At 32.5% G+C, this 25,384-nt stretch overlaps 1 protein-coding gene across 3 annotated transcripts in view; it reads left to right on the forward strand.

The window, feature by feature from the left end:
* Positions 1 to 25,384, forward strand: part of mri (BTB/POZ domain-containing protein mrityu) — a 68,125-nt gene that overhangs the window by 26,564 nt on the left and 16,177 nt on the right. Inside the window, exons 1-4 of one of the 3 annotated variants that reach the window (XM_075374060.1) lie at positions 6,455 to 6,542; positions 9,406 to 9,591; positions 14,540 to 14,757; positions 23,344 to 23,541. In XM_075374060.1, coding sequence (XP_075230175.1) covers positions 6,526 to 6,542; positions 9,406 to 9,591; positions 14,540 to 14,757; positions 23,344 to 23,541 — 619 coding nt within the window. In that variant the 5' untranslated portion in view covers positions 6,455 to 6,525. Of the gene's footprint in view, positions 1 to 6,454; positions 6,543 to 9,405; positions 9,592 to 14,539; positions 14,758 to 23,343; positions 23,542 to 25,384 lie in introns of those variants that run through there. The other 2 variants (XM_075374058.1, XM_075374059.1) reach the window with 2 other exon arrangements.

The raw sequence follows: 25,384 nt of genomic DNA on the forward strand, positions 1-25,384 counted from the left end.
GTACGATGCAACTGTCACATGACTGTGCGCTATATACTTATGGATTGCATATGTTTTGCGGTGTTGCATCGTAAATTTAAATTACATAGAAACATTTGCCAAATTCTGGGCAATAATCAGAAAGTTTTAGACTGGGTGTTAATATTTTTACAAAGTGTTAATATTTTACATAAAAATTTATAAATTTATATATTTTTTATTTTAGTGCTGAAGAATTATTTTAATGTGGTCTTTTACACCCTCTCAAACTTCGTTAAATTTATTGATATTTATTTAAATTTTGTATATATTTTTTTTTACTTTGTTTCCTTTTAAATAAATTTTATCTTATTAAATTTGCTACTATGATAGTTATACTAGTTTTAAGTTTTTTAGTGTTATTTTATCTGTGTTATTAGTTTTAAGTTTTAGCTTTTTAATATTTTAGTTTTTAACCTAGGTTTAGCTTTTTATTTTAATTTTTTAGTCTTTTCTCGTTATCCGAGTACCTTTCTTGGGGGTACCGTTACCCAATCTTTGGTGTACCTTTACATCCTTCTTGGACTTTATTAAAATCTTTTTATTTTTAATTAAATTTTAATTTTACGGCTGTGATAGGTTGTTTTTTAAAAGAAATTTTAACTTATATTAGTTGTAAGTTTTTGTTTAATTTTCTAGGTTTTAAAGCTATTTCTAGTTTTTTTTCTATTTATTTTCTTATATAGAATTTTATTCCGGGCGATTAAAAATTTGTCATGATTCTAAAAATATTAAAACTGATATGTTATTTATGTTTGAATCTATTGACTTTTTTCGTATTTAACAGTTGGATATCATACTATATTTATTCATTATCATATTAAATTTATTATAGTTAATTAACGTAATTATAATTAATTAGTTTAATTGCCAGTTATAATCTTAAATTAAAATATTACTGGAAAATTTCAAGCAATCATTTGATTATAATTATTATCAAATAACAACATACATTACTTTATATAACAACCCATTTATTCATTTGGTGGGTGAACTTGTTATTTTTTTAATTTAATTAGCACAGTTGTCAATTTGTTGATGAATTATTTGAATTTTAAAAAATTTATGTATATCACTATTGAATGTACACTGTAGGTCTGAAAAGTTGCCGAACTAAATTTCTATAGTCGATATAAGTAGTGCCATCTCTCGTACAACCAAGGAACTATATATAGTACGATGTCTGACAAGTGTGTACAAAATTTCATCACGTTTTATCACTCCAGTCTCGAGTTATATTCAGCCGCATACGTTGTGTTCATGTAACCTTGTGCAAGTTAGCGACATGGAACAGAGAAGCATGATAAAATTTTGTGTTCAACTTCAAAAATCTTTTATTGAACCTTATTCTATGTTAACAGCAAGCATTGGGTGATGAAGCTGCATCTCATACTACAACATACATGTGATGGAAAAGGTTTAAAGATGGTAGAGAGTCGTTGGATGACGACAAATGAAGCAGGAGGCTGTCAATAGCTGTTCACGACGAAAATGTTGTGTAAGTGCGCGTGCTCCTGTTCAAACAATCTCATATTACCCTTCTGGCCACAGCAGAAGGGATATAGGTAAAGATGTGGTACGTGGAATTCTAACAGAAAAAAATGAACTGCCAAAAGGTGTGCTCTTGTTTCGCTTCACACTTCTTGACCGAAGAACAAAAACAGATGCATCTTTCTTACGCCCAAGACTTTGTAGAAACTGTCGGTAGCAACCCATTTCTTTTGCCAACAGTTTTCACTGGGGATGAAAGCTGGTGCTTCATGTATGATCCTCAAATGAAGCGTCAATCCGCTGCTTGGTTGAGTCCTGGAGCACAAAGACTGGCAAAGGTCAGGCAGCAAAAATCAAGAGTGAAAACAATGTTGATTGCTTTCTTTGACTCAAAGGGCGTGATTCATTATGAATTTACCCAAACTGGTCAAACCGTGAATTCTAAATTCTATTTGGAAGTAATGAAATGTCTGATGTGTCACATTCGTCGAATCCAGCTTGAGTACCGGGATCCGGGCAGTTGGACTCTCTTGCACGACAATGCCCTGACACACATGGCAACAGTTTTAACATGTTATTACACCACAAATCAAACCACTGTCTTATTCCACTCAGCCCCTATTTACCCGATTTGGCTAGAGTAGACTATTTTCCGTTAACGAAACTCAAGTTGAAGATGAAAGGCTGATTTTTCGACAACATTCTGGCCATCCAAAGGGCTTGCACTGAGCAGTTGAAAGTGATCCCACAAAGTGGTTTCTCCAGAGCATTTGACTGGCTCTACTGGCGCTGTAGTGAATGTACAACTAGGGAAGGGTTCTATGTAAGTCTAGAGAGGGCTGATGTGAGTAAATTCGTTTATCTTTAAATCTGTATTTTCATTTTAATTTAGTTCAGGAACTTTTCAGACTTACTGTGTGTGTGTGTGTATATATATATATATATATATATATATATATATATATATATAGACACATACACACATCATCTATTCCAGATAATTAAGCAGGTAGATTATATATATCAATCATCAAGTAGATTCCAGATAATCAGACCACTTCGGGACCAGGCCTAAGTGGTCCTATTAATAAACGGCTGGCTCTGTTAAGTGATATTAATGAAAAATGAGGAGCTATGTTCAAGGATATACAGGTTTATTCTAATTACTAAACTCGAATTAGCAATTTACTACTCTGAATTTTATTTCTAATATTAAGATTACATGAACAATATTATAAATTACAACATAATAAAAATTTAAATACTCGTACAATATGTGGCTAAAAAAATACAATACGTTAAATATATTTTTACATTACATAGGTACATACAAAAACAGGCCTATTGCATTTAAAAAGAAAGACTGTTCTGGTACAATGCATCACTGTGTTGTTGTAATCTTCTATTTATGAACAATAAAAAAAAAAATACTTTAATATCTGTTTAAACGTTTTGAAAAATCTTTTTATTTTGTCGTTTCCTTTTTAATACTTCAAGTTCTACAAATTTTGCACAGAGTCATAGTTCTTCTAGCGGCTTCCTTTTTGTATAAAATACTGCTGAAGTCCTTCAATGAATTTTGTTGCATCTTGTGTAGATACACGTTTGACATTGGGTTCATCTTCATAATTTCAGTCTTGTCCAGTTGTTGAGTACCAGTAAAGTTTTTAATTATTTCTTCATCACCGGTTTCATTCTCATCATAGCATTGTATTTTTTCATCTGTATTTGTAAACTTGAAAATTTTGAACTTTGTGTTGCAAAAAAAACAACATTATCAGCATCGATTGTTTCAGTATCATTGATTTTGCATTGACTTTTAAACCACCTTTGGCAAAGCAATTTCTGGTAGTGCTGGTTTTCACTTCATCCCAACTATCGGCTATGAACTGAATAGCCTGCAACAAATTTACATGTGCACTAACATCTTTAGCAGTAGCCAAGGAAATCAACGTATTTCCTTTGATTTCTTGTAAAATGTAACTTATTAGTTTACTTTGGTAAATAAATTTTTAATTTTTTATTATTTCCATGTGAAGCACTTGAATTAAACTTGTTTTATTCGTTGGCAGAAACTCAGTTTGAGTGTTTCATAAATCTACATAAACAGGTAAATCTTTGTTGATTTTTTTCTGTAACTCATTGCCCCAAGTGCTTAGCCAATCATGAAAAATTAGACTCGTCATGCAGGCTTTTTTATTAAAATAGTATTGCACAGATAAACTCTCCATTCTAATCCACATAAAACATCATGATTTACCTGCTTTACCAATAACAAGAACTTTTAATTTGTCACTGCGAGACATATTTGTGCAACAAAGCACAATAATTCGATCCGTTGGCTTTTTGAGCCAGATAATGTGATGTGTTTGTAGCAGAGAGACCCGTGAATGATTAAAAATTATTATGGAAAAATGATAACAACAGCACCATACACAGTTAACAATGGGACTTGCAATGAAGAAAATAAAAACATTTGTTTCGTCATAACTGCATGATTTCATCTGTGTCGTCATGCACTATGTACTGTGCAGACCAGTGATAGAAGGAAGTTACCTCCCTCAACACAACAGTCAAACAATTTAAATCACTAATTAAATTGTGATATTTTAGAAATAAAAGAAAGAAACGTATGAGCTAGTTGGCCTTATAAGCGGCATTTTTGGATGTTAAACTGGCGTCATTTTACATGAATTATACAAATATGATGTTTCTGTTTTAACAAAAATGCCCCAATTAAATGGCCGACCCAAATAACCAGTAGTCTTATTAACTGGAATCCACTGTGTGTGTGTGTATATATATATATATATATATATATATATATATATATAATGTGTGTGTGTGTAAAAATTTATTTAGATAACTTATAAATTCAGTTGAGGTCTCATTTCACAACAAAACACATCAAGTTTTGACACACGTAGTTCATTAATACCAAATTTTGCCACCAGCGCTGTCAACAGTGTAGTTAAAAATGGATACAATTACTGGTGCTGAATAGGCATAGTTTACTCTTTGCATTTAACCTTTGTTGAGTCAGGTTGTTCTGTTAAACAAATAAATAATCAGGATACCCATGCCTCCCTGAAGGTGGTGCAGTTGAACAACTCAGAGAAGGCTTACACATAGTCTGAAGAAATCAACTCAAAGTGCATCACAGGTACTGGCATTCCACAAATGACTGTTTGGTTGCATATTTTGTAAATGATTGCACTTGAAGCCATACAAAGTAACTGTGGTTCAACACATTACAACTGACAACAAAGTTGCTGGGTTGCATTTTTGTGTAAAATTGATGGGATGGAGTTGCAGATGACGATACACTTTTAGATGATGTAATTTTTAATGATGAGTCAGTGTTTCACATCAGTAACAAGGTGAACACCCATAACTGCTGAATATGGGGTAGTGAAAACCCTCGTAAAACTTTGCAGCACATTCGTGATAGCCCTAAGGTCAATATGTTTTGTGCCCTAAGCAAACAAAGACTGTACGACCTGTTTTTCTGCTAGGAGGCAACCGTAAATGATGTTCATCTGTATATGCTTCAAAATTGTCTAATTCCTCAGTTAGATGATGATGATGACCAAGGTGAATGTCATTTCTATCAGCAGGACGGGCACCACCTTACTACTGCCTAGAAGTCTGAGATTTTATTAATACTCTATACCTGATCAGGGAATTAATCAGTTGTATGGCCACCTTGCTCTTCAGATTTGATCCCATTATATTTTTTCTTGTGGGGTTTCATTAAAGATTGGGTTTATGTACAACCTTTGCCTGCTGGTCTTGTGGAGCTAAGACTTTGAATTAACATCACAACTGCAAAGGTAACACCAGAATTGCGGCTGAAGTCTGAAATGAAATCGATTTTAGGTGGGATGTATGTTGCATTACAAATGGAAGCCATATCGAACCAAAGTGAATGTTGGGAGACAAACTTGATGTGATTTTCTATGCAATGAGACCTCAACCAAATCTGTAAGTTATCTCAATAAATTTTTGTTTACTTTTAAAGTTGAAAAGTTCTTTTTGAATTGCCCACTTCATTGCTTTATGTGTTTAAATAAATTATAAACTTGTTTATTTTGAACATTTTATCTACAATATGTCTAACCAAAAAATTTTCAAAGTAGTAAATCTAAAAAAATATTGTTTGTGAATAAATTACCCTAACAATTGGTAAATTTGTAAGTTAAAAGGAAGTAATTTTAGACAATATTTAGAAGAGTTTACAACGTAGTAAAGCTGATCTGTATAAGCAGTAGACTTTTGTTGAATTTACATTAAATTCTTTGATATCAAATTTTATTAATAACAGAAAGTTGGCATGTGAGCAGAGAATTGATAAGAAAATAGTGCAGTCATCTCTTGAGCGTTTAGTGTAATTGTTACTAATATCTCTTAATAATATTTAACTTAATAATATTTTAACGTATCAAATGATGTTAAAAGCAGTGCCTTACTGCATGGTACTCGCCTTGAGTACCATGTTTTACTTTGCTGTAATATGTACTTACAAAATTAGGTGTTTATAAAATTACTTTTTAGATTTTAATTGCTCATCGGTTGTAAAGGAAAACAAAATGACAGTTTATTGCTAATGCTTAAATAGTGTTTTAATTTATGAAATATTACTAATACAACTCTCAAATTATATTTTTTCTAATCAAGTGTGTAATTAATTATGAATGACTAATTTCTAAGGGCTCTTGCAGTTTATACAGTGCTTATAAGTGTGAAAAATTTATTATTTATTTTTTTAGCTCTGAAATTTTTATTGTCTAATGTAAAAATAGAATTACAATATCTTAAGTGGAAGACTGTGACTGATAACAGTCTTAGACAATAGATTGTTTGTATGTTTATTTAGTTTATCAATAATGACATATTTTCCAATTCCATCATGCTTTTTCTTCCTCATGTTACAGTTAAAGTATATTGTGTTTTGATTTTATTGTTAATGTATATGTAAAATGTTTATATATGTAAACCTGACAAGACATTTTTAATATGCCACGTTATATTCTGTAAGTACATTAATTTCTTGAAAATACGTAATTAAAAATTTTTAAAGGACGGATTGACAAACATCGATTGTTCTAGTTGATATTTGTTCATATTTTAAAATTTCTTCTGATTTAATAAAAAAAAAGAAATGAAATGATTTTTATTATTTGTAATCATAAATTAATTATTTTTTTAAAACTTTCCTCATTTTTATTATCTTAAAATTAACAATGGTTAATCTATGGTTCCTTATTACCTTTTAGGGAGAAAGCGCTAGCATATTTAACTTTCTTTTTTTTACATTTTAAGAACCATTACTTAATACTTAACTTTATAAAATAGCTTGGATTTAAGTCAGAATAGTTAGACAGATGTGGAATACGTTATGAGTCTAATTGATTAAATTTCCTCTGGGTTAACCTAGCTATATAAAGTCGGCATTACTGAACATTACTCCTATCTATTTTCTTTGAAGGGCAGCCTGAACCATCAATAGAATTCAACAGTTATACATAGGATTTGCATTACTACCTCAATTCTGGAATGGGCATAGGCACTTCTTGAGAATTTCTAAATTTTATAAACATAACCTAACCAGCCTATGAAATAACCATAATTTTTTTGTGCAAGTGTAGAAGAATGTTTCTAATTCTGTATATTTGTATCTCATTGATGTCTCCATCTTGTGATCATTCTGTTAAGCATATCTTGTATTAGATTTTGTAATCGTAAGTGCTCATTCAGTTGTTTATGTAAATGCATGATGTTTATGTAAATTTAGAGAAAACATTTAATAATAATAAAAGATGCAAAATGTTTAAAGTTACAAAGAAAATTTAACTGTGGTATAGGAAGAATACATATACAATCTGTACAGATAGCATTGGTAAGAGTAGAAGATGAAGAAAGTAATTCAGTCTATTATTCAGAAAGGTGTTAGGTAAAGTGTTGTAGCTGTTTCTATTGACAGATTTTCAACTTGTAAGTTGAAGTAATGTATTAAGTAAAGGAAAAAAATAAAATAACAATTGTAAGGTTCAGTGATGTCATTTTCTTCCAAAAATTAAAAATGAATTTAAAGACATTCTGAATAAGATTGATTTATTGCTAGGGGAGATATTCAGTTTGAAAATTAATAAAGCATGATGAAATGTAACCTAAAGAAGAATTAGAGTGAAAATAAATATTAATACATGACAGAAGTAACTCCCACATTTTGAAGGCTAATTTTAAAAAAAGCTAAATGAGTTTTTTTTATTATTGGCATATAAGCTAATTTGTCCTACTGCACACCAAACAGTGATGTGAAGACTTTGCAGCAGTTTTTGGTGAAGTTTGTGAGGGTTTATCTCGACCCAGTAATAAAAATTTTGTATTTACAGTGCCAGAGAGATAAAAATGTGCTTCATTGCTAAACTACACAACAGCTGCTGAGGGGGGTTATCTGCTGCTGAAATTCATTACACAAACTGTTATGATCAATGCATTCCCTTTCACTTAATTCTTGCGCAACTACAATTTTATAGGAATGCATTTTAAGTTCCTTGTGAGAATTCTTTGTACACTTTGATCAGAAATCCCTATTGCAATTGCATGTTTTCGTGCAGAATGTTTTGGAGATTGCTTGATGGATGCTTTAACCGTCCGCACACTTTCTGGCGTTGTAACAGTCTGAGGTCTGCCATATGGTTTTCTTTTCAATATTGATCCACTTGTACGGAGATTAGAAACCCATTACAAAATTGTTTTTCTATCTGGAATGGCGGCTTGTCGACTGAGCATATACGAAAGGCTCGCTTAGTCGTGATCTCAATTCATTATTTTTGATAAATGCCTCAACAAAAAAAGCCATGATATTCCCTCTAAGCCATAGTAGTGACTAAAAATGGTAGTACCACCATTAACTAGCGAGACTTCGTCCATCTTGTTATCTCCACCACATAAGACCCAGTGATGTTTTCAAATGTGGGAGGTACTTCTGTTGCACTTGTAATATAAGAGAATAGAAGTGGAAGAATTCTGTATTAAATAGTAGAATAGCAAAGGCTGGATGAAGTAAGGCTTGAAATCAAAAGAAGTGTACTGATATTATAAATCTAAAATTTAAAAAGATTTTCTTAAAAATATTTATTTGGAGTGTAGTACTTAATGATAAAATGTGATAAATAGGAAAAGCTGAATGTAAAAGAATAGAGCTGGAAAATGTGCCGTTAACGAAGGATGTTAAAATTAGGTGGGTTTATGAAATACAAAATAAAGAAATTTTAAGAATATGTAGGAGAGTAAAGAAGTGATAGATGTTGGCAAATCTTGTAAAAATATGATGAATTACTGTGGTACATTGCATCAGGAAATTAGTTTTATGGTAGTATGTGGATAAGTAGAGGAAAAAAATTGAGAGAAAGACTGATGCAATTTATTACACTGTTAGCCAAAGACATGCAATAATAATAATAATAATGATATTGTAGTTAAAATATTGGTAATGAGCTGAAAGAAACAGAGAATAAGTATCAAATCAGTTAAATGGCTGATGATCCTATGAAAAATGTAATTTAATATGTATATGGTAAGATTTGTAGATTAGTAATTCTTAGGTGATATTTACAATAACACTGCATTTTTATTTATTCAGTATAGGGGTGTTCATTGATCATTTATAATCTCATTTGATATTGTACTTAAGTATCAAACTAATGTTATGTACATTAGTATACATAATAGTTTCTTCATTCTAAAGTATACAATGATATGTGGAAAAGCCTGTAATTCAAAACATTCAAACATTTTTTTTTCAAATTACAAATATTTGGGCTGAATGTTTTGTTTATAGTTGTGGTTAATTACATGAAATACTAAATATATGTTTTCTATTTAATACAGGTCTCGAACACAGCATCACAGCCTAGGCCCAGCTAAAAATCAGATGTCCCAACAAAGTCTACAGACAACAACCACATCTACTAGTTCCCCAGCAAGTGAAGAAAGAGTAACACTTGTTGTTGATGGTACACGATTTATTGTTGATCCTGCCCTATTTACTGCCCATCCTAATACCTTCCTTGGGTGGTAAGTCTTTTTTTTCTTTTTGTTGTAATATCTCATGTAGTTTTAAAACTATTAAAAATATTATTGGATGTGGAATAATGTTTTGATACGCAGATCTGCTATTTTTATTTAAGGATTGTTGATGTATATATTCTTTTGTTTATATAAACTGTCAAAGTTTATGCAGTACTTAAATCAGTTTGTTACAGAAAATACATCATCGTACTAAAATAATGTGTTTGTAATCATTCTAACATTTACTGTAAGTACTATAATAAGTATGTTGTCATCGGCTTTTACAAAATGTTGAGTACCCTTTAGAAGAATGATAGACTAATTAGTTTTTCCGTCATTTAATAACAATATATTATCTAGTCCATTAGTTGATGGGTATGAATGTTGATAACGTTTGTGATAATGGATCACAGATAATGGATAACAGCCACAGATAATGGATCAAAGTTCCTTATTTTGCAGCCATTAGTATACAACAGGTGATGTAGTTAGTACCTTGTTTTGATCACCTCTAACTTCCTTTGTCTGGAAAGATGAGGTTTTCATTTCAACTAGTCTGTTGAAAAGTCACCGGTTATGTTAGAAATTTTAACTGGTCTACACTAACACTTATTGATTAGAAAGTCAGTATTCTATGTGGAACTGTTGTAAATACTTTTAGCAATTTAAATTACTTTTTTTCCTTTTTTTCATTAATTCTCTCACGATATTCTTCAATTTTAGGATTACTTTTTCAAATAAAAAAAATTAAGGTCATATTGATCACCTAATTAAAATAAACCAAACTCAGCTTTATAATTTAGTAAATATAACAGCAGTTTACTTAATTTTTATTTACCCATTTACAAAGTTGTCACGGGCTAGTAGAAAGTATTTTCTTTATATAGCATCGTTAAGATTAAATACAAATAAATATATTGCTAATTTTTATGAGTATGACTCTATATAAATTCTTGCCCGCCACTATAATATCTATTTTTTCAAATCCAACCAAATAGTATCGCTAGGGTCTGATATAAAATTGATATGCTGTGTTAGAAGTCTATGTGCTTTACAATAAGTTTGATGTAATGAAATGATACTTATAAGATTCATTAAAAATTATATTAATTTCTTAACAAGTTTGAATTTCAAAAAATAATTCGTAATTCTTTAACCTGTTTCATTAAAACACATATTTAATCAATATATTTCTTGTTTTTAGCTGTTAATTACTAACGCTTTGTGTACATTCACAAGCTATTGTACCATTATTTATTTTATAAAGCGTATCCATTTTATCTCAAAAAGGTATAATACATAATCTATAGTAAAAAATCTTTCTAATTTGGAATCAACTGGTTAATTCCAAATAAGAATTTTTCTTTGATAATGAAGTAAATTGGCTGACTAAGCTATATTGAATTTATCAAAAATGTTAAAACAGAAGACTATATTTTCTCGGTTAAGAAGATAATTAACCAGTTTACTTGTTAACTAAGATCTGTGAATATTTGTAAATATCTGATTGCTAATTCTTCCTCCTTTACTCTCAATTGGTTCACAAGGTGTAATATTTTTTCATCATAAAATCATATCTATATCTATATATGGTTTTAGTAGTAAAGTTAAGTTTTGCAATTTTTTTTATTTAATATGTTCATAAATTTCATATGAACAACATGATTTGTTCAATTAATTTTCATATGCTTTCATAAATCAGTTGTGTTCAATTAGAATTATGATTGATGATATCCAATAGAAATTCATTAGTGAAATAATTAGTGACTATTTTAAAACAGAAGATGATATTTTCAGTTATTGATTTTATCAAAAATTTTGTTATAAGAGTATTTTACAAAATTACTGATATTTAAAAACAATACTATTATAAGTTTTTGTTATCTCTTTTAAAAGATTATTTCTTTGCGTAATTTCGAATATTGAAGTTACATTTTTTATTAAATACAAGGCTCAGCTGAAAAATTTTGCACACTAGCATGATATACGGAGACAAAGGTACTGTTGAGTTGGGCATGACAGCACATGATAGCTAAAATCCCCCTTCTACAAACCTGCGATAATGCATTGAAATCCTTTACTGGTTTGTTTTCAGTAGCAGTTGAAATGGAGTCAAGAACGACCAGTATGTCAACACGGTTAAAACAGCACACAGTGATCAAATTTTTAGCAGCAGAAAATGTGAATGCTACGAATATTTTTAATTTTAAAAGTGGTTTATAGTATGGAAACCGTCGAAAGGCGTACTTTGAATAGTTAGGCTTGAAATTTCATGAATGTGAAACCAGTAAAGCGACAATTGAGAACGCACCTCACAGCGGACAATCACTGACAAGAAATAGTCAGTCACAGATGTGACTGACGAGAAACATTGAAAGGGGGTGGGCTATTTGCTTTAAAGTGACCAGCGAATCACCCAACAATGATTGTTATTCTGTTAGGTATATCTAAAGAACGAGTAGGCTACATTATCAAATTATCTAATATCTAATTATCACCCATTATCTAATTGGGTTGCCGTAAAATCTGTGCACGATGGGTACCACACAAACTCTCTTGATGGCTCTCTGCAAGCTGAAGTTTGAGTCAATTCCACATCCGCCATACTTGCTGGATTTGGCTCTGTGCAACTTCCACTTCTTCCTTCCCTCATCACAAGAGGAATCTCAAAGGTAATCATTACATCACCGACGATGAGGTGAAGGAAGCTGTGGCCACTTAGATTTAAGAAAGACCGCTAGAATTTTTCAGTGACAATGCAGAAACTTGTCACACATTGGGAAAAGTATATCAGTGTAAATTGGGATTATATTGAGAAAAAAATAGTGCATTTTGTAGGTAAGGCATTGTACTTTTATTCATTTTTTATTTCGTTCCAATATTTCTTATTCCCATGCTACGCATGTATGTGCAGAATTTATCAGCTGAGCCTCATATGACAAATTTAAGATTGAAATTGTGAATTAAATTTTTCTTGAGGACTGTAAGTTTTTAGCGTGCATCTGTAATAAAACGACCAAAAAAATTAACAATTTTATACACTCTAAAAACCTATACTGTTTATAAAAGATTGTTTTTCAAAGAGTAATTATTACTTTTTAGGGATGTAAGCAAATGTATGTGTATATTTACCAAAGACTGACAGTGCATTAGATTGTTCAAGTTACATTCAGTAGGTTAATTTAATAACTTCCATACCAATTACTTAAAATATTATTAATTTTTAGTAAAATTACAAAATGCAGTAGACATTATTTTTACCTGCGATTCTGCACAATTGTGGTTTTGGGAGTTGGTTTTGTCAAGTATCACAGAGGAAAATCTATATTTGTATTTGATTAGGGGTATAACCACCCTGTGTTACTTGTTCTCTTTTGTAATCTGTTAGGTGTTTTCATAAAACAAATAATTGAGGATATAGGATGTAGTAGATTTGTTAAGGTTAAATAAGATTAGTACAGACAAAAAGGAATGGATATAATGGCATAAATTGGTTAATTGATTAAAACTTTGAAAAAAGGATTTTTTCTTTTAAAGAAAAAAAAATAGTTATTTCTGAACCGATGATCTATTTATTGAATTTTGCAATTTTTTTTTTAGTAAGTTATTACTAGTAACAAAAAATTATTAAACTACCTTTTAATCTACACTCTTATATAAATTGAAAAGCAATGATTTGAAATATTTTTTACAATAACTGCGGACTCCAGTCACAAGTGATACATCACTTGTGATCTTCTTTTCAAGAAGATCCTTATCTATTTATTTATTTATTTTAATAATTTAGGGTAGAGGTAATTTTTGAGGCACAATTTTACACTGAAAAATATACAATTGATTATGCACATTTGACTGCTTAACTTAACAGTATTGATGTTCTCTTTGTAATGTTCTATTCCTATTATAAAATGAGTTTCTATCATATGACTTTCAGTTTACGATTTATCCAACAGATAGTGTAGCATATAAGCAAATTGTTGAGGTTAAGTTGTCAGTCTTTCAGTTTCAGTATGTGTGTCTGTGTAATACGTTCTTCAATATTATATTCGTTTGTATTTTATATAATAGTAAAAATACATTAAAAATCCCTAGCTAATTTAAAAAACAGTTTAACTAATTGTTCAGCTTTTTAATAATTTTCAAATTCTATTAATATAAACCTAATGGAGCTGAGAAAGTATTACAAATTTGCAGAAAAAAATTTGATTTAGAATCAGGAATTATAATGAAGAAATATTTTTTAAAAATTGGTTCAGATCTCGGATTTTATAGTGTTAGTTTAACTAGTAACCTAACATTTCAGAATATTTTAGTAACAAAAAATAAATCGTAATAACAAGGAGGGAGAGCTTTGTGGTAACATATTCTTCACAAAAATTTAAGTTAATTTTATTTTCAGTGAGATTATCTTGTTAAAAGAGTATTTTTACAACATATTTACTGTTATTATAAATTTGTTTGTATACAAATTTGATTGTTTTGTGGTAAATTACCTGAAATTCATTCAGAAGTTGTATTTAATTCATATCCATAAGTAATATCCAAATTTATAATTTTTATTCATCATCATAACCAGAAAACTACTAAGAAAATCAAAATTATCTCTAACAAAATTTTTGTATTATTTATGGAATGTCCCTTTTTTTAAATGTTTATTACACATTTTTATGAATCAGAAGTGAAATGCAGTTAAATATGACACAATGACATCTCCATATATTAAATGAGTTAGTTTGAATCTTTGATTTGGTGACAGATGGTACTAAAACATTGATGTGCATAACAATAAAGACTAATTATTCATTAATATAGCATGTTCAGTAAGAGATTTATAGTGAGAAAGAATATACCGTTGCATCCACTGATTCTGAATTTATAGAAATAAACACATGTTGATTTTTAAAGTTTCATTAACAAGGATTAAATAAAATAATGTTTTTATTTATTTTCACAGTATGTTTAATTCAAGTTTGGAGTATACACATCCTAATGAAAGAGGGGAATATGAGTTAGCTGAAGGTATATCGGCTACAGTATTCAGAGCCGTGCTTGAATATTATAAAGGAAATGTTATTAGATGTCCACCGACTGTATCTGTTCAAGAACTTAGGGAAGCTTGTGATTACCTTCTTTTACCGTTTGATGCCAATACGATTAAATGTCAGAACCTGAGTAAGTATCTTATTTTTTTATGCTTACTTTACCCAAATTTTTCTTGGTAGAGTTGGGAATAATCGGAATTTTCATGATCAGTTTGTTTTCCTGATGCCAACAGCGCATGTTAATGAATGAATGGTTGCATATCCATTTTCTTATACCCAATGTTACTTAATGTTGGTTTTTTTTAATCTATGTACTGTTTAAAAACCTTTTTGTAATTATTATGTTGCTACTTACATACGCTTTATAAAATATCGCTTTTGAGTTGTAATTTTCTGCAAGATTATATTTACAGATAGTTGTAAAACGAAACTTGTACCTGAGTAGTTAGAAGTGATCCTATGTGTATGTACGCTAATTGTAGGTAAAAGTAAAGATTTTAAAAGAAGAGAAATTTTCTTAAACAGTATAGTGTTACATCGGTTAAGAGAGCTAGTGGCTGTTAGGTTTCTATCGCTGTATATGTTCAGTAAAAAAAAAAAGAATTTCTATAACAGGAGAGATGGATTTAGATTTTATTTATTTAATAGCGATTCTGTAAGTAGATAACTTATGAAGAGAAAAAAGTATGCAGTGAGTGAATTTTTTAGAAGTGTGCTGAAAACCTTAAAGAAACGATAGAATATACGAGGTGTGTTCAAAAAGTAACAAGAATTTTTGTTTTTTTTGGAAGAATTTTTTTTATTCATCTAAATTAAAGTTATCCTCTTCAAATTAGTCCCCATTAGATATTATACACTTATGCCAGTGCTTTTTCCATCCCCAAAATACTTATGGAAATCGATTTTTGGAATACTGTTAAGTTCTTTCAGCTATTCGCTTTTAATCTCATCTATGCTTGTAAAATGATGACCCTTTAAGGTTCTCTTTATTTTTGGGAATGGTAAATAGTCATATGGGGCCATGTCTGGTGAATATGGTGGCTGAGGTATCATTACATGTTGTTTTTGGCTAAAAATTGACGAATAAGCAATGAAGTATGAGCAGGTGCATTATCATGGTGCAAAAGCCATGAATTGTTTCACTACAAATCTGGGCGTTTTTTCGGATTGTTTCACGCAAACAGCGTTGAACTTGTAAGTAATACTCCTTATTGTTCATTTGACCTTTTGACAAGAACTCATGGTGCACTATGCCATTAAAATTTGAACACAGTTCAACCTAAGCATAACCTTCACATTCTACCATACTTGTCAAGCTTTTTTCGGTCTTGGTGATCCAGAATACCTCCACTGGGATGATTAAGCCTTAGTTTTGACATCATATCTGTAAACCCATGTTTTATCACCTGTTATTAATGACACGTTTCAGTAGTTCTGCATCGTTGTTGACTTCATTTAACGACTTCTGAGCAACTTCCATTCACTGCTGCTTTTGTCCGAAATTCAACAATTTTGGAACAAGTTTTGCTGTCACGTTTCATACCTAAAACATCTGAAAAAATTTCATGGCATGAGCCAATTGATATCCCACCATCATCAGCGACCTCTCTGATTGTGATTCGGCAATCATTTCCTTCACTTTTCCTATATTTTCATCAGTTGTTGATGGGTGACTGTGGTGCTCGTCATCTTCAGTGTTTTCACGACATTCTTGGAAAGGCTTATACCACTCGTAAACCCTTGCTTTACTTATAGCAGACTTGCCAAAAACAATATTTAACATTTTAAAACATTGCTACACTTTATTCCATTCTCATTCCAAAATTTAATACAAATTCTCTAATTCATTTATTTATACAAATAAAAAATCGCCGATCATACCAAAACATTTATTATCCTTTTGACAGCTGACAACAAACTCAACATCCAATATGGCTAAAAATGTACAGATACTTTTCAGTATACATTGTTTACCAATACAACAACAAAAAAATCCCAAGAATCAAACTAATACAACTCGTGGAATTTAAAAATTCTCATTACTTTTTGAATACATCTCATACCTCAGAGGATAGGGAGCAAATTATCAGTGATAGGATGAAAACTACAGATTAAAGTGGTTTGGATAATGTATAGAGTGGAGAAATAGGTAGGGAGTTGTAGGCAGATTAGAAAATCATTAAATAAGAAAAGTTTATTTAAAACTTTTAAACTTAAGAAGAAATTTTAAGTAAACTTTTTTTGGTATGATCAGCGATTTTTTATTTGTATAATTAAATGGAGCAGAGAATTTGTATTAAATTTTGCTATAATAATGGAATAAAGTGTAGCAATGTTTTAATCTGGTTAAATAAAACATTTGAACTAAATCCCAAAATGAAGAAGAGTGTAAAATAAGTGGAAATATTTTCCTCCTTTGCAAACTATCACTTTGCTAATTTACTCCTACACTTAAGATAGCCAGCTTTTATCTAGTCAACATTCATAAAAATTCTTTCTTACGGTATATTTCCTGCTGTAAGTTTTTTTTCTTGATGTAGTAATTGTACCAATTAATGTAACTTAACTGCATTAAAGTTAAATTATCCAATTGCTTTATTAATCAAAAATCTGCATTATGCACTAGCTCTAGTCTAAACTGCAATTTGCCCTGACGGGGAGTCTTATTCTTTAAGACTTTGGGGGTTGGCGTCCCCACAGGCCTGGCCTCTGCAGCTTTTCTTCCCCCCACTATACAGTCAGCTGCAGAACACTTTACACTATACATATACTACACCAAGAACACTACATAAATTACAACATACACACACAATTACTTAACAACATCCTACACTGATATTTCTTACATTTACACTCGGTGTTGTTGTGAGATCTTACGAAACGCAACTGTAACCAAAGGTGGGAATAAATCGTGCCGATGGGTGAATGGCTCTACGTAGTGAGTCTCGAACGATGTCCTCTGGGCACCAGGGCGAACCCAATTGTATTTAGCTCTAGCTCCAGTACGCGTGCGATCTGCTGGAGTGGTCCATTTTTTGCCAGTACTCATGGGACCAAAATTTCAGTTCCAATAATAAATACAATGATAGTTGGTGGTCCATCTGAAAAAACCACCATATCTAGTCTTGTGAAAAGACCTCGATCAGCTTTGTCTGACAAGGATAAAAGTCCTACTGAAGAGAACCCCAAATCATTAGGCTTGAATTCTAAAAATATTAGATTCATTGTTTTCCAAAATAGTCAGGAAGGTGGCTCGCTCCAAAAGATTTCACATTTCTTAATAAACAAAACTATAACAGGTGCAAGTGGTTCCCCCGAAGAACATCAGGAAATTACGTGACGGATTGATTCTGATTGAAACATTCAACGATGAACAGAGTCGATCTATCATGTCTTTGTAATATGGGTGCTATAAATATCAGTGCAGAATGCCACAAATCGTTAAATATGAGCCAGGAAGTAATTTATTATCGAGACTTGTTAGATATAAATATCACTGAAATAGTTGATGAGCTTCGCCCCCAAGATGTTGTTGAATTGAAGTGTATAATGAAACGGCAGAACGGAACAGAAGAACCGACACCATCTCTTATACTGACATTCAATCTCTCCTTGTTCCACCAGAGAAGATTAATGTGGGTTACCTCTCGGTTCGGGTACGACCATTCATACCCAACCCACAGAGATGTTTCAGATGCCAAGGATATGGTCATCATCTTGCTTAACATCTTACTCAAAAACGGAGATCTGTGCTCAATGTGCTAAAGAAGGTCACAATGACACTAACTGTGAAGAAGGTGAAAAATGTGCAAATTGCAGTGGTTTACATACAGCCCACTCTGAAATTGCCCAACCTTTAAAGAAGAAAAGTCAATTCTTAAAATCTGTACTGATCGGAAGTTATCTTTTCCGGCTGCACGCAGAGAATATAAAATGATAAATAATTCACAGAACCTGGTTAAACCAAATGTATCTTTTGCCACCGCTACATTGAAACAAACTCCTACAAATGTTAGTAATCAGCAGTGCGGATCCTGCAATGATCTTAAAAAACTTGTTCAGATGCTTTCTGATCAAGTAGCTTCACTTACAGCCACTATTTCAGAGCTGACAAAGATGAATAAAAAGTCTTTCGTTGCAGTTAGTGAATCCACCAGTGCGATCCATACAAATGTCCCTCTTCCCAAAGTCTTACTGGTACAGGCAGGGACTATCACAGCTGGCAGTAAGCCACCTAATAAGCTCCCCGTAAAGGGAACCCACATAACCACCCCCTCTGGGATGTCAACTGTGGCATCCCATTCAAATAAATCTTCTCTACCATCACCTCATATACTGGAGGATATGGTTGAACAACCACCTGATCCCAGGGCATCAGAGTTCTTTAAAATAAAAAATACAAAAAAGAAAAACCGAATCACATACAACTAATTTTTATATAGTTTCCTAAATTTATTTTTTTTATTTTATTTTTTTTTACCCTTATGAACATTATTCAGTGGAATGTTAGAAGTCTTCGGTCCCGCATTGAAGTTATTAGAGTACTGGCGCACGCACATGATCATCATGAATCATGTGTTTCCAAGAAACTCATTTTCTACAACATGGCCCAATAACACTCAGAGGATACTTCTGTGAGAGATACGACTGTTTAGTACACAGTAGAGAGATTGGTGGAGTGGTTATTTTCATGAAGAATGGGGTGTCTGTTACAAGGATTCAACTAACCACTCTCATTCCTGCTGTTGCAGTAAAGGTCTCTATCCCCTTCAAATTGTATATTTGCAATCTGTATCTCTCATCGAACACTGAGTTTTGTGCTCTAGATGTCTCAAATCTCCTCATACAAATACCATCTCCATCGTTAATAGTAGGAGACTTCAATGCCCACCACATTTCCTGGGGCTCAACCTTCTACTCTACTTGAGGAAATATGATAAACTGAGTGAGACAAGACTTGGACCTTTGTCTACTGAATAATGGACCACACATATTCATGTCTTTATCATCTGGTAATGTATCTAACATCGATCTCTCCATATGCTCACCGAATTTACCCCCTCATCTTAATTGGTCTGTTTGTGATGACTTTCACGGCAGTGAGGTTAAAAGAATGCCATGGAGATGGATTGTTGAAAAGGCGGATTGGAATGGATACCATAAAGCCTTCCAATCACAGTATGACGATGGTGTGAACATCCTTTACCAATGTTCCTCTTTTACGTCCATGATACTTGAGAATGCCAACAGATATATACCACAAACATCGGGTAATCCTAGACATCCCTCCATTCCATGGTGGAATGATGATTGCAAATATGCTATTAGGAATCGACAGCAGGCACTACGCAAATTTAATTGTAGGCCTATAACTGAACATATAAATTTATATCGCAGGGCTAGAGCGGTATGCCGTCAAGTATTCTTGAATGCTAAGAGATGTTCATGGACAAAATATGTGAGCACTGTTTCGCACACTACTCCCATGTCTACTGTGTGGAAAAAAGTCCGTACAATTTTCGGATCACTGAAACAATCTATTTTCAGTCTTATTGATGAAGGAGAAGTCCTTTCATCATCTTCGGCTGTGGCAAATACTTTAGCAAAATTTTTCTGCTCTGTGTCTCTCACTTCATCATATAATAATGATTTTCAAAGGTACAAGATACAGTTAGAAGTATTATTGTTAAACGTTGGTGATTTGGTTGGTGAATTAAACATCCCATTCTTATTTACGGAATTGTTACATGCACTTAAAAACTCACGTGACACTTCCCCTGGACCGGACAACATTCGCCTTGCCATGCTTTCACACCTTCCTAATTCGGCACTACAACACCTTTTGAATATCTACAATGGTTTATTCTCTGAACAAGTCTTCCCACCCGGCTGGTCAGAAGCATTTATTATACCAGTACTAAAACCTGGTAAAGACAAAACCAACTCCTCAAGCTACCGCCCTATTTCTTTAATAAGTGTTTTGTGTAAAGTAATGGAGAGAATGGTAAACCGCAGGCTTACATGGTACTTGAAGAGACATGGCTTTCTATCTCCTTACAACCTTACCACATACAATAAACAATCAACACTACCTGTTGTCTTCCAGCAAATGTTTAAGTGTGTTCTGTCCAAGTTGAACCCAGACGCGGTGGTATACACCGATGGATCGAAACAAAACGATAACGTTGGTTGTGCATTTGTTGTCAATGAAAGAACTTATATGTTTGGTCTACCCGGTATTACGAGTGTGTTTACCGCTGAACTAACGCTATAAATAAGGCTCTAAATATCATTGACCCTAAATATAGAAAAATCCTTATTTGCAGTGAGTCGTGTAGTGCCCTCCAAGTCTTAAAAAACTTTTATTCCAAACATCCTATCGTCATTGAAATTTACAATGCAATCGCTGAGTTGAATAATCACAACACAGAAGTAAGTTTTTGCCGGGTCCCTAGCCATGTAGGGATTATAGGTAATGAACATGCAGATTCCGCTGCCAAAGATGCATGCAATCAACCTCCTTTCACCACCCGAGTTGCTACTTCAGATTTTACTAATTATGTAAAACAATCTTTAAGATCAAGGTGGCAAGGTGGCTGGATTGCTACTGTTGATAATAAACTCCGGCAGATTAAAGATTCTGTGTTGCCATGGGTGGGACTCCATGTAGAAAATCGCAGCGTGAGGAAGTAGTCCTCTGGATAGGATAGGACACACGAGTACCTGATGAAAAGAGGACACACCCCTGTGCACATGATGCAACTGCCGCATAACTGTGCGCCACATACTCGTGGATTGCATATGTTATGCGGCATTGCATCGTAAATTTAAACTACCCAGAAACATCTGTGGTGTCTTGTGCAATGATAATGAAGTTTTAAACCGGATGTTTCTGTTTTTATGTAGTGTAGGGTTAACACAAAAAATTTAATATAAAAATTTAATTTCTATGGTTCTGTGTTTTGTTTTTGTTATCCGAGTAGGAAGCCTTTTACACTCCCTATCGGAATTTGTCAAATTTTATTTTATTTTTTTTTTTATTTTTTGCTTTTATGTTTTAAAAATTTCATTTGTGATATTAGTTGTGTCTTTAAACATAATAGTTTTAAGTTATATTTCCCTTTTTTAATTTAGTTTTAATTTTTTATTATATATTTTGTATTAGTTTTAAGTTTTATTTATTTTTACTATTTTAGATTTTAACCTAGCTTTATGTTAGTGTTTTTATTTTTTTTAGCTTTCTTATATTGTTTTAGTGCTTTTGTTATGTGAGAATGGGTCTTTCACCCATCTCGAATTTTGTTAAATTGTATTTGCTTTTATTTTTATTTTTTTACCTGTGATATTAGTTTTAAGTTTTACTTTTATCTACTAGTTTAAATTACTTTTATTTATTTATTTTTTTCTTAAAAAAAAAATCCGGGCGATGATAACATGCAGATATTTTTCGCCCTCAAAAAAAAACAAAAAAACTGCAATTTACTTGTAATGCAGGTTTTCAGTAAATAACAGAGTTATTGTAGCTATAGTTATCCAAGGGCTTGCTAGATAAAGACATATCTAAGTAGAGAGTATAATTTTATAATAACCCTTAAGTTATATGGGTTTTCACAATTAAATTTTTTTTTCATTCTGTCACTAACTATTTATTCATTATATCTTTCTATTTTTACTTAGTTATCAGGGTAAAGACTAACTTGCATCTAATGTTCTAAAATTAACTGTTGTATAATGCTTCAGCATTGAGGTTAAATCGTTTTTTTTCCTCAGAAGTAAACTACCAAATAATAATAGGGAGTGCTAGCAATAATAGACAAATAAAATGAATAATTCAAAATTAATATCAGTCACATTAGCCTAGTCCATTTCATAATTTGAAATTTGCTTTTATAAAAGTTATCAGTTTTTGAAAGTAAATAAAATTGTTGCATATTTATATCTATGTCAGTAGTGTTAGGAATAAGAAATTTGAAAGCAAAGTCCATGATCTCACTGTAACAGAATTTTTTTGTGTACCTTAGTGTTGAATATCACTGTATTCCCCTTTAAAAGTAATTTTCTTCAGTACTACACATTGATCAGCACCTAGGCCGCCTTTAAAAACAGCTTTGGAACTGATTTTGCAGAATTGTTTACAGAGTTGTTGTTTTGCTCTTGTATTCAGTCTCATCAAAATGCATCACTTTCAGTGTTGTTCCCTTATCTTACGAAAAGAAAAAGGTCACACAGGGCCAGATTAACTGTATAAAAGTTGTCTTACACAAATTTTTTTTTCTCACTATAAACTCTCATTGTGCAGGTACAGGTGTGTTGCCATGATGCAAGATCTCATGAGTTGCTGATAAAAAGTTTGACTTTCATGTAATTTTTTCATTCAGCCATTCACCATGTGCTTAGTTGCTCAGAATTTGTTGTTAAGGATTCCTTTAATACCAAAATAAAAAGTTATTAGCACTTATTACTCTTGATTTGGGCTTGGCTGCATAATGTTTTTTTATGTGTGAAGAATACACTCATACTATGTGCACCACCTCGTTGCTTCATTTCAGGGTTAATAATTGAAGAAACTCATCAATTGAGGACAATTTTTGATCCTTCAGTCTAACTTTTATACTTAGCAATTTTTAAAGTAGTAATAATTGTTTTTTAATCACCTACATTTATCACAGACTTTTTTTTAGTGTTAGAAAGGAGATTAAGTGTGTATTTGTAATAGGAGGACTGTTACATGAGCTTTCCAATGAAGGTGCATCAAGGCAATTCGAATACTTCTTAGAGGAGTTGATACTACCACTGATGGTCAATTCAGCACAGAGAGGAGATAGAGAATGCCATGTAGTTGTTTTACTTGATGATGATACCGTTGATTGGGATGAAGAGTACCCACCACAAATGGGAGAGGAATACTCACAAAGTAAGTGGTTTTGTTGTATTCTCAATTACAATATGCGATTAGATTTTTTAACAATAGTTGTTAGGCCTAAAACTATGGTTTTACTTTTGTGTTAAAAAAATAACAGTAAATACAAATGAGGCTAACTTTTGAAATAAGATGCACACATATTGCTGGCAAAAAGTTAGTGTTTTCATCCAATTTTTTTTTTATATAGCTTATAAAAAAAAACTTTTTTTTTACATTTTCCTTAAAAAAAATTTTATATATATATATATATATATGTAAAATTTTTATTATGTAATGTATATTTAATCCGTTTCATTTTGTTTAGGAGATTTCTCTGCAAGTTTCATTATTGTTAGTTTTTTCTAAAATTGACCCAATATCCCTGAGCTGCCTCTTTACCTCTGATCATCTTTCATCATACCGATGACAGACATGTAAAATATGAAAGGTATCATCTAATATACCATACCACTGACACAGACACAAATCAGCCAGGCAGAAACAAACAAACTACCCCTAGAACCACCATGGCATGAAAGAGACTGTTAGATATTTGTTAGGAGACACTCAAGAGGCGCCCCGCATACTCCTCACATCAGGAAAAATACCATGCGTGTAATGTCCATCAGCCATCTAATCCCACCTACTCTGCCACAATTGAAATCCAAGCATATTAAATGGATGGTTGCTTAAGCAACAATCGATTTATTGTCTTTGAGTACTCTCAAATGTCACCCTGGTGGCTTGAGTGATGGTTATAGGTGTAATTTTGCAGTTCAGCATGGGCGTTTTCTGCACAGGAAAGCCTATTGGCAGAGGTTTGACACAATTCTTTTGGACAGGGATCTGGATATTTTTGATCTTGAGACCTGGCAGGTTGGTTATCGGCGGTTTTGATTGATGCCACTGAGCATTCCATTCCCTGCAGTTCGGGTCGGAAGAGGGTGGACATAGGAACTTACTGAACTTTAGTATTCTGTTCTCTGTATATAGAGGTTCTCTCAAACTAAGAGTGACTCTGAGCGGCAAGCAGGGTCAGGGTATTTAGCTGAAGGTGGTGCTGAAACTTAAAGATGGTGCTGAAGAAGCCAAGGCTCTTTCTGAGCGTGTACAGGGATGCCTCCAGAGGGTGAAGATCACTCAAGGGAGATGGCAAGGCAGGCTTGCCATGGTCCATGTTAAGGGCCTTCTTGGACTGTGAGGTTTCGAGGGAGGAGCGGCCTGCCTGCCCTGGTAGTGCGGGTGGGGGACTTTAATGCAAAGAATGCAGAGGTAGGTGGAAACATCACAGACAAATGGAGGTAGGAGTTGGTGGAGCTAACCTTGCTTAGATTGATTAGTCTTAATGAGGGGATTTTGTACATCCAAAAAAATGAGCACCACTCCTTAGCATTGTCGCCCAGCTCACCAATCTACTATCCGCCTATATGGTTGATTGACCCGGCCAAAACCCAAATTGATTATCGTGAATACTGACCTCCTATCTGAGTTCATCCAAAATTCGGGTAACCAGCATTCACTTGACCGCCTTCCCCATGTTGTTCAACAAGCACAGGGGCCAATATTCTGGCTGCTGATCAGCACTCCTAATTTACTCAAGTATACTGTCTTAGTTATACGTTTTGTACTGGTTATTCAATCAGTATGGAACTGCTCCGTACTGGAGCAATATGGAACTGCCGCACCATAAGGAATATATATTGTGAGAACTGTGTAATGCAATCATCTGAATTACCTTGTATTGTATGTAATATACTATTTTGACCATTGCAATGCCGTACTTTATTCTGTTAGAATTAAGGTCTTGATGCATTGTTGTATGTATATTGTAAGGGTTATGTAACGTGGTCATTTG

This window comes from Lycorma delicatula, chromosome 8 (assembly GCF_047948215.1).
Source record: "Lycorma delicatula isolate Av1 chromosome 8, ASM4794821v1, whole genome shotgun sequence".
Taxonomy (NCBI): Eukaryota; Metazoa; Arthropoda; class Insecta; order Hemiptera; family Fulgoridae; genus Lycorma; species Lycorma delicatula.